Here is a 10731-nt window from a genome sequence, read left to right on the forward strand (position 1 = left end):
TCTGTCATCCCCTTCTCCTCCCGCCTTCAATCTTTCCCAACTTCAAGGTCTTTCAGATGAGTCAGTTCTTTGCATCAGGTGGCCAAAGTATTGGAGCTTCAGCTTCAGCATAGTCCTTCCAATGAATATTCAGGACTGATTTCCTTTAGGATGGACCAGTTGGATCTGCTTGCTGTCCAAAGGACTCTCAAAAGTCTTCTCCAACACCACAGTTCAAAAGCATCAGTTCTTTGGCACTCAGCTTTCTTAATAGTCCAGCTCTCACATCCATGCATGACTACTGGAAAAACCATAGCTTTGACTAGTCAGAACTTTGTTGGCAAAGTAATGTCTCTGCTTTTTAGTATGCTGTCTAGGTTGGTCATAGCTTTTCTTTCAAGGAGCAAGCATCTTTTAATTTCATGGCTGCAATCACCATCTGCAGGGATTTTGGAGCCCCGCAAAATAAAGTCTGTCACTGTTTCCATTGTTTCCCCATCTATTTGCCATGAAGTGATGGGACCAGATGCCATGATCTTCATTTTCTGAATATTGAGTTTTAAACCAGCATTTTCACTCTCTTCTTTCATTAAGAGGCTCTTTAGTTCTTCTTCGCTTTCTGCCATAAGGGTGGTGTCATCTGCATATCTGAGGTTATTGCTATTTCTCCTGGCAGTCTTGATTCCAGCTTGTGCTCCATCCAGCCTGGCATTTTGCATGATGTACTCTGCATGTAATTTAAATAAACAGGGTGACAATATACATCCTTGATGTTCTCCTTTCCCAATTTGGAACCAGTTTGTTGTACTTTATAAATCTTTGCTTTGAGTTGGAATAATAAAGACCTTGTTTAGAATTAGAAACGATTGTTTCTAAGTCTTAATAAGCTTTCTCTGGTGGGAGTCCTTCAGGGGGGCTTAGATGTTTCCGTCACTCATAGTCATGATCATCGTAGGAGTTTAGTGAAAGCTGATACGGAGGGGACTGAGGGTTGGGACTGCTTCGCTATTGATGAAGGGACACAGTGCTGCAGGGATGGTTTATACCAAGTCCCTGGGGCAGGGTAGCCCCATCCTTGGCTCGTCCCCTTCCTGTTTCCACTTCCAGCCGCACTAAATGACCTTCAACTCCATAATCAGCTGAGGGGAAAGAGTCCAAGGTGACCCCAGTAAAACCCTGGTAGGGTTTTAGCTTTTAATTTGGTTGTATTTATAGTCAGGAAATCATTGCAATCTTGAACTCCTGATTAGGTTTGGTGGGTGCTAAAGGCTCGCATTGCAGTCAGCTTATACTGTGGCAACCCCTGGCTTGAAAATCAGTTACTTAGAGCCTAGTAAAGACTTCTGGGGTGTTATTTGCAATCACTGATACCCCTTCTTTGTACTCTTAACACTTGTATGAAAGTAATAACAGCTGTGATTTCTTGCATATATTATTTCTCGGCAATGACCTATTTTGCCCCACTAATGAATAAGATAAGTCTGTCCCATTCCCCCTCTTTAGATCTTCCTGTGCCTCCCCTTTACATAAGAGATGAGCTCTAAGCTTGTTAACGCATGCATCCTAACTTTATCTCTGGCCACTCTCCACCCTCGGGGTCTCCAGCCACACAGAATGACAGCGTATACTTCAAGCCATACCCGTTCTTCCTTTATATCACTGTGCTGGTCTCCCTGCTTGGAAAGCTTTGACCGGGATCCCTGCCTGAGAAAGCCCTGTTGTTCCTGCAGCAGCCAGCCTTATGAGGCATTGCCTCCCCCAGGAAGTGTTCCTCGGTCTCCCCAGGCTAAGTACAGCGTTCCTGCTCCATGCTCCACAGAGCCTGGAACTCAGCCTGAGCTGTGATTGGCTGCGGGCTCCTGGAAGGCAGGGCCACAGCTTCAGCATCTGTATGGGTTGGCTTCCCAGTATGGTACCCATCCATCCATTCCCAAAATGGATGACCATCAAGGGAATGAGTAGCAGTGTAACATTCGTCCCTGAGTGTTATTTATCTTAATAAGCATTTAACACTCCCATGGGTTTTCTCAAAGTGCAAGGGTTTGATGCCAGATGAAGTAGCATGGAGTAATCAAAAAAACCTCATCTTACTCATTAAAAAAAAAATCAATAATGTTTGGTGTTTACTTCTAGATCTTGGAAGCCCCGAAGGCATTGCTCTTGACCACCTTGGGCGCAACATCTTCTGGACGGATTCTCAACTGGATCGGATAGAAGTTGCGAAGCTAGATGGGACCCAGCGCCGGGTGCTGTTTGAGACTGACTTGGTGAATCCCAGAGGCATCGTAACAGATTCCATGAGAGGGTGCGTGCGTGCTAAGTCCCTTCAGTCGTGTCCAACTCTGTGTGACCCTGTGGACTATAGCCCGCCAGGCTGCTCTGTCCTTGGGATTCTCCAGGCAAGGATACTGGGATGGGTTGCCCTCCTCCAGAGGATCTTGCCACCAGGGAAGCCCCCGTGAAAGGGTATCTTTGTGTAAATCTGTGTGTGTGTCTATTCAATTTACATCTGCCCTTGTGCATATTCTCAAAGTTTGACTGTAACTCCAGCATTGCTGTCCTGAAATGAATGAGTTTAGGATGAATGAGTCCACAGTTGGTGGCGTATAGATATCTGAGGTGAAGCCAGAACATTTATTATAATCCACCGGAATCATGAACTCAGTACCATGTTCCACTTTCAAATCTTTTACCAAGAGCTTTGTAAGTTGATGGCTGAGAAATTGGATATTTCAACTTGGATTGAATGTTAATCAAATATTTAAGTTGTATCAACCCCAGAAGAATATCAAGGTAGCATCACTGTCCCCCTGGGGCTCCTTCCGGGGGCCCAACCCAGCATGAACAGCTTGGGGGCCCTCCCTCGGGGTTTTGTGAGCACATTCTTTCCCTCACTGCAGGCTCTGAGTCTTACACCCTAGGCTCATGTCTCCTTGATGCTTTGACGTGAGACCACATCTCCTGTTCTGTGGCCATTTGGCCGCCTCTCTGATTTCAGGTGCCTTGACCACTTATCCTGCCAGCGTTGCTTCTGGGCTTCATTCTCTGGGTCTGCTTCACCTTCCTGAGTGCTGACAGCATATGAGAATCCCCATGTGTTTATGTCAGTTATGGCGCTCTATTTTTTAAAAACAGTTTCATTGAGATATGTCAGTTATATTTAAGGGAAGTGAAGTTGTTAGTAACAGAATGATTCAAGGGAAAAACCAAATAGAGGGATCTTTAAAAAGGCAATGTGTCTTGGCACCTCCAGATCCTTTATAGCCATTAATTTTTATTTTATTTTTAAATTTCTTGGTTGCACTATATGACCTGCAGGATCTTAATTCCCTGGCCAGGTTTTGAACTCATGCCCCCTGCAGTGGAAATGCAAAGTTCTAACCCCTGGACCGCCAGGGAATTCCCTATCATAGGTTCTTTTTAAGTGTCTTTAAGTGAACTTTTTCTCATACATCTTCATTATTTCTCTTCCCCTTTCACTTCCTTTTCCTCCAGGAATCTTTATTGGACAGATTGGAACAGAGATAACCCCAAAATTGAAACTTCCTACATGGATGGCACAAACCGGAGGATCCTGGTGCAGGATGACCTGGGCTTGCCCAATGGGCTGACCTTCGATGCCTACTCGTCTCAGCTTTGCTGGGTGGATGCAGGTAATGGCCTGGCTCCTGGGTCGGAACAGGGCTTCGTTTTTTACCAAATAATCATTGTTATCCACTGTACTATCGAGAGTAGCTATTGAACTGCTATTTTTCTGCACAAACATCAGCTGCATATCTTTGCTTGGAAACTGTTTCCCACAGCTTGATGTAGCCCAGGGAGTATTCTCAATCTTCCAGGTCAGGGGTCAGCAAACTATAGCCTGGGGCCAAATGGTATGGCCACCTGTTTGGTATAACCTGGGAGCTGTAAAAGGTTTTTACATTTTCAAATGTTACATTTTAAAAGCTTATACAAATTCTTGTATAATGTCCTTGATTTCACCTCTTGGCTCACACAACCTAAAATAGTTACTATCTGGCCCTTTAAGAAAAAGTTTGCTGACCCCCAGAGCCTGTCCTCATCCTGGTACCTATTAAGCAATTCATGACTTACATCTTTGTAGCTCCTGCTTGTCCCCAAGCAGGGCTAAGGCAGGACTGGAAGCCAAGGAAGATAAAGGAAGGCAGTCCCGATGTGTGCTCCTGCCTGGGCAGATGTGGGGTGCCCCTGATGTGGGCAGGATGCTCAGTTGGGAAAGAATGTCAATCATCCATCAAGTCTCTGTTGAGTTCCTCCTTCGTTCTAGACACTGTCAGGTACCACGGGAGATGCAGGAAGTAAAGCAGGCACAGTTAAGTGGAAACCCAAGCCTTAAGTTGGTCATAATGCAGGCATTGATGCGCGGCTGTGCGCAGCTGCTCACCCAGTGGGAGCAGCTTAGCAATTCTAAGGGCTCTGAAAACAGGGAGGGAAGGTCTAGAGAGGCTTCAGGCAGGACGGATTTGGACAGAAGCTGGAACATGGCTTCCTTCTTACTAAGCCCCTGGCTGCTCCAGAAATGGGTGAAATGGGGTGCTCTTCCTCTGCTCTCGCTCCCTTCTCCCCATCAGAACCAGGTGTGGGTACCGGATGGAGGTGGCACTGAGCAATGAGAGGGGCGTGGGAGGATGAACAGGCAACTTCCCGGGTTAGAAGAGCACATCTTGTGTTCTCTCGGATCTGAGCGTGTAACGCTTGCTCTCCTTGCTTTTCGTTTTGGACACAAAGGGGCCATTTCTTGTGTGAACAATGGACGACTTGTTCTCACCCCACACAGGCACCCATCGGGCTGAGTGCCTGAACCCCGGTCAGCCCAACATACGCAAGGTTCTTGAAGGGCTGCAGTATCCTTTCGCCGTCACGAGCTTCGGGAAGAATCTGTACTACACAGACTGGAAGACGTACGTCAGCTGCTGCAGCGCGGGGGCTGGGGGACCTGCCTTGCTGCCCTCTCTGGAGGCCACACCCTTTCCAAGCAGCCTCTTGGCTTGACCTTCCCGCCTCCAGAGATGCCCCCTCTGCCTCGCCCTCTGATTGTCAGAGAGGAGGGCAAGAAAGGAGAGGGCAGTAACCCTAGGGAAGCAGGGCGTGCCGTGCATCATCTGGATGCTCTTGGATGGGCAGCTTCAAGTCCACAAATGGGGACTCACTGCGCGTGTCCCTTCTCTCCCTGGGAGAGACCATGCCTACTCCATGCCACTATTTTATTATAATTCTTAAACTGCAGTATTCCCAAAGCTCCTTCTTGACCTTTCCTGCAGAAAAGTAGGCTTAAACCAAGCCAGCGGCTGTGGCAGGCGCTTCAGTATAGAAAGTGGATTTCCCAGCTTGGGATTTAGAGCCATAGGGCAGAGCTAGCTGACCTTTGTCCTTTCTTTAAGAAGCCAGAGAATTGCAGGCTTCAGGAAGAGGGAGGGATGGCTAGGAAGTAAGGCCAATGTATCTGTTTGGTTTTTTTTTTCACGTCTGTCTGTGCTATCTTGTCTGATTCTTTGCCACCCCACAGACTGTAGCCCACCAGGCTTCTCTGTCCATGGGATTTCCCTGGCAAGAATACTTGAGTGGGTTGCCATTTCCTCCTCCAGGGGATATTCCCAACCCAGAGATGAAACCCACGTCTCCTGTGTCTCCTGCATGGGCAGGCAGATTCTTGACTGTCTGAGCCACCTGGGAAGCCGTTTATGGCCTCCAGTTTGTCCCCCAAGAGCTTCCCTGGGGCTCAGATGGTAAAGAATCCACCTGCAATGCAGGAGACCCAGGTTCGATCCCAGGGTCGGAAAGATCCCCCGGAGAAGAGAATAGCTACCCACTCCAGTGTTCTTGCCTGGAGAATCCCATGGACAGAGGAGCCTGGCAGGTTACAGCCCATGGGGTCACAAAGAGTCAGACAGGACTGAAAGACTAACACGTTCACTTTACCCTCCAAGCGACAAAAGGGGTTGCCCTGTAGAGAAAAGTTTAAGCCATTAGATGTGTTTTTTGTTGTTAGTATATTTTGGGGTTTTGTTTGTTTGGCCATGCCGCATAGCATGAGGGAATCTTAGTTCACCCACCAGGGATCAAACCACGCCCCCTGCATTGAAAGTGAAAAGTCTTTTCCACTGGACCATCAGGGAAATCCTGCCATTAGATATGTCTTAACTTTCCATCCTTTGACACTCTAGGAATTCTGTGGTCGCTGTAGATCTCGCTGTTTCCAAAGAGATGGATTCCTTCCACCCCCACAAGCAGACCCGGCTCTATGGCATCACTTCCGCCCTGTCGCAGTGTCCTGAAGGTAACTCACCTGTGCTCTATGTAGTCAGGGGCTGGGTTGACCCCTGGGGCTCAGAGCCCACACTCTGGCCACCCCCTATATGGCCTCTGGTAGCCCTGATCACAGGGCAGGTGAGACCTAGTCCATTCCATCAAGGGTCTTCATTAATTAGTAGGTAAACCAGATGAATCAATAGAAAATGGTAGGGAATGAAATAGATAGTGGATAAGGGTGAGGAAAAGTTTTGACTCTTGGAGTGAGTCTAAAAGTATGCTGTCTTCAGGCTCCAAGGAGGAAAAGCAGTGTTAGGGTCTCTCCTGCTTTAAAAGTTCATCCATTTGGCCAGACAGCAACAATAATAATTGATAGTCATAATAACTGCAAACATGGATGTGATACTTCCTGTGAGCTGGGTACATCCCATGTATTAAAAGTCACTGCATGCTTTGTATCCACTGGTTCACTTAATCCTCATAGCAGCCCTGTGAGGTAGGTGTTATTATTTTGCCCACTTTATAAATGAGGATACTGAAACCACTTGCCCAGAGTCACACGATCACTTCCAGTATTCATGGCAGCAGACTTGGGGGTAAGTTAGGCAGCCTGGCTGCAGAGTCTATGCTATGGCTTCCTCCTTCTTGGTTTCCCTCTTGCCCGCTAGTGAAGTGGCCAAGCTGCATAGAAAGCACATTCTGCTTTAAAATTCCAGCTCCATGTTATGACCAGAGCTGGAAAACCCTCCCTGAGCTCTGCTAATAGCTTTGTTGGTAAATCTGCATATCCCCCAGATCAGGAATCAAGGTTTTTGCACATTTGGCAAATCCTTAATGATGAGGAAACAGCCAGGAGATAAGCTGAGTTAAAATTTCTATACAGCTTCCTTGTTCTCCAGGACCCCCCCATAAGCTTGGCCTTCCAGAGTCCGAACAGGGGGCTAGTATGGAGGTCACTCTCTTAACTGATTGAACCACTGAGCTTACCTCTGCCTTTTCCAGGTCACAACTACTGCTCAGTGAACAATGGTGGCTGCACCCACCTCTGCTTGGCCACCCCAGGAAGCAGGACCTGCCGTTGCCCTGACAACACCCTGGGAGTTGACTGTATCGAGCAGAAATGAAGAGTTCCTTGTGTGCTCTCCAAAGTATTTCACAGCAGCACCCTTCTTGAAAGGGTCCAGACTGAAAACTGTCTGACCTGGTGGCTGAATGGCCACCAGGCCCAGGTCCAACCCAGCCTGAGCCCCAACAGCGTTGCCCTCACTGTTCCCCAAAACACATGCCCTCAGCTTCTGGAATGGGAAAGCCTCTACTCCTACACAAAGTCTCCCTGACCCTAACCCTCAGACTAGCTTATACAGCCCTGAGTGAGGATTATATGCCCCATCCTGGTGCTGGAAACTGGCCCCAGCCTTCATACCCCCATGGTGAGCAGAGCTTCCCAGGGCCTGAGCTGCCCCCCTTCTTTGTGGCCTTACGAGCTCAGCCTCACTTTGAGACACCCATTGTTCCCTCAGCTGCTGGACACATCGAGGCTGTGAGCAAAGGAGGGAGTTTGCTCTCCCACAGTTTTTCTTGGTGCTCTGATTTCCCTCTTTATACTCCTAGCATTTAACCCCTGAGTTCTATATCGCCTGCATCCTGCCCAAAGCAGGATGTGAGCAAGCCCTGCCTTTTGGTCAAAACTCATCGTGTCCAAAAGATATATGGGTATTTGGTGGATGATACTGAGCAGCCTCTCCCAGATAAGTTATTGGCATTTCTGAAGTATTTGTTGGTAGTCAAAAGCTTAAATCAAGAGTGTCCAGAGAAATTCAAGGTGCAGAGTCAGATGTTTGAGGATGGGGATTTTATTGATGTGCCTTAAATTATACCAAAGAGTACCAAAGTATTCCTCTTTATCCAGAGCACTTGGATCCTAGCATCTGGTTCTTGGGGCAGCACAGCCCCATTGCTGGCACCTGTGTCCAGCCTCCACATGGAGACCCATCTGAGATACAGGCTGGGACTGGGGACCCCCTGAAGTCCCTCATCTCTGTCCTCCACCCCAGAGAGCCAATCTACAATCAGTCGTGAGCTCTGTGCTCTCTTGTTCATCCTCCATCCATGGCCCTTGCTCACTGTATTCTCATCCAAAGACACAGTCCAAGAAGGCCAAACTGAATATTTATATGAGTCTTCCAGACACTTTGTTCCTCATTGGTGTAATTAAAAGGACCATTACCACATTTCACATTTATCTTTCTAGAGCTTGTTTAGAAAACATCTCCTGACCATATATAGCTAGTGGTATTTGGTGGTGGTTGGGGGGTGGTGGTGGGGAGGCAGTGACTATTTCCCAAAGTCCTAAAAGAATGGAAATTTTGAATTGAAAGCTAAGGATAAGGAATTTGCGTCAGTGAAGATCGGGTTAAGGAAGTGAGAAGACTCAGTGAAAAGTATCACGAAGAGATTGATGAAGAGCAGAAATGGAAGACCCAAGAGGAAGGATAAAGGAGAAGATTTAACAATAGCAATAAGAAAAGCTTTTAAATAATGCCAAAGAAAATATGATATGTTCTTTGTCAGAGGACACTTCTATGCTTAAAGACATGGAAGAATTTCCCTGTTTTTCTCCTTAAGGAAGATATCCCTCTTCTAATCTGCAAACCTCAGTACCCTCAACTCCCCCTTAACACACTGCTTTTCTACAGCACATAGGAGCCTGAGTGGAAAGAGCCTTTCCTTGAATAATTGGAGTTTGTTTTGAGAAGCAGCTATATCCCCAAGAATCACAAGGTTTGGGGAACACATGAGTCTTTTATGTAGCCCAACCACATAAATTAGTTTAACTTTCCTTTTCTATTTATCATTCCATATCCAACCCTCTATATCAAATGTTTTGTCATGATTTTTATATAATGTTTATAACTTTTATTCATTTTGCTAGATTCATTCTAAAATTTGTTTAAACAGCAAATTCTTAAACTGTGGAAACCATTGAAGGTGCTTATTAACTGTTCCCCAGATTTGTACAAGTATTGGATAACTCCTTGAGTTTACAGCTGTATAAATTTTAGTGCAGAAAATAAACTTTTTTTGTTAAAAAAGTCTTTTATCTTGTTTGAATGAAGATACTTAATCTCAGGAGGCAGATTCACAATGGAAAGACAGTCATTTAATAATCTGCAAAACCTATTTAGCCCCTAGTGTTACAAGGGATGGTTTTTTCCCCAAGTGAGTCTGCAAACTTAAGTTCAGTACAGTCACTCAGTCGTGTCCAACTCTTTGCAACCCCATGAACCGCAGCACTCCAGGCCTCCCTGTCCATCACCAACTCCTGGAGTTCACCCAAACTCATGTGCATCGAGTTGGTGATGCCATCCAGCCATCTCATCCTCTGTCGTCCCCTTCTCCTCCTGGCCCCAATCCCTCCCAGAATCAGGGTCTTCTCCAGTGAGTCAACTCTTCACATGAGGTGGCCAAAGTATTGGAGTTTCAGCCTCAGCATCAGTCCTTCCAATGAACACCCAGGACCAGTCTCCTTTAGGATGGACTGGTTGGATCTCCTTGCAGTCCAAGGGACTCTCAAGAGGCTTCTCCAACACCACAGTTCAAAAGCATCAATTCTTTGGCGCTCAGCTTTCTTCACAGTCCAACTCTCACATCCATACATGACCACTGGAAAAACCATAACCTTGACTAGACGGACCTTTTTTGGCAAAGTAATGTCTCTGCTTTCTAATATGCTGTCTAGGTTGGTCATAACTTTCCTTCCAAGGAGTAAGCGTCTTTTAATTTCATGGCTGCAATCACCATCTGCAGTCATTTTGGAGCCCCCCCTAAAATAAAGTCTGACACTGTTCCCACTGTTTCCCCATCTATTTCCCATGAAGGGATGGGACTGGATGCCATGATCTTTGTTTTCTGAATGTTGAGCTTTAAGCCAACTTTTTCACTCTCACTTTCATCAAGAGGCTTTTTAGTTCCTCTTCACTTTCTGCCATAAGGGTGGTGTCATCTGCATATCTGAGGTTATTGATATTTCTCCCGGCAATCTTGATTCCAGCTTGTGCTTCTTCCAGCCCAGAGTTTCTCATGATGTACTCTGCATATTAGTTAAATAAGCAGGGTGACAATATACAGCCTTGATGTACTCCTTTATTTGGAACCAGTCTGTTGTTCCATGTCCAGTTCTAACTGTTGCTTCCTGACCTGCCTGTACGTTTCTCAAGAGGCAGGTCAGGTGGTCTGGTATTCCCACCTCTTTCAGAATTTTCCACAATTTATTGTGATCCACACAGTCAAAGGCTTTGGCATAGTCAATAAAGCAGAAATAGATGTTTTTCTGGAACTCTCTTGCTTTTCCACAAACTTAGGGGCTGATAATTGACTTTAAAATAATTCTATCATGGACTTCACCCTTTTAAACATTGTTTTCATTTTTATAAAAATTTTAGCTATAGGCGGTAGCATTTTCTGGTTCAGTTCTGAAGATGA

General features: G+C 46.2%; 1 protein-coding gene across 1 annotated transcript in view; it reads left to right on the forward strand.

The window, feature by feature from the left end:
• The window catches only part of NID1 (nidogen 1), a 99396-nt gene extending 90055 nt beyond the window's left edge, over nucleotides 1–9341 (forward strand). The window contains exons 16-20 of the mRNA XM_018042466.1: nucleotides 2113–2284; nucleotides 3475–3632; nucleotides 4778–4901; nucleotides 6165–6277; nucleotides 7252–9341. Coding sequence (XP_017897955.1) covers nucleotides 2113–2284; nucleotides 3475–3632; nucleotides 4778–4901; nucleotides 6165–6277; nucleotides 7252–7373 — 689 coding nt within the window. The 3' untranslated portion in view covers nucleotides 7374–9341. The remainder of the gene's footprint in view (nucleotides 1–2112; nucleotides 2285–3474; nucleotides 3633–4777; nucleotides 4902–6164; nucleotides 6278–7251) is intronic.

The sequence above is a fragment of the Capra hircus genome, chromosome 28, assembly GCF_001704415.2.
Source record: "Capra hircus breed San Clemente chromosome 28, ASM170441v1, whole genome shotgun sequence".
In the NCBI taxonomy this organism is placed as follows: domain Eukaryota; kingdom Metazoa; phylum Chordata; class Mammalia; order Artiodactyla; family Bovidae; genus Capra; species Capra hircus.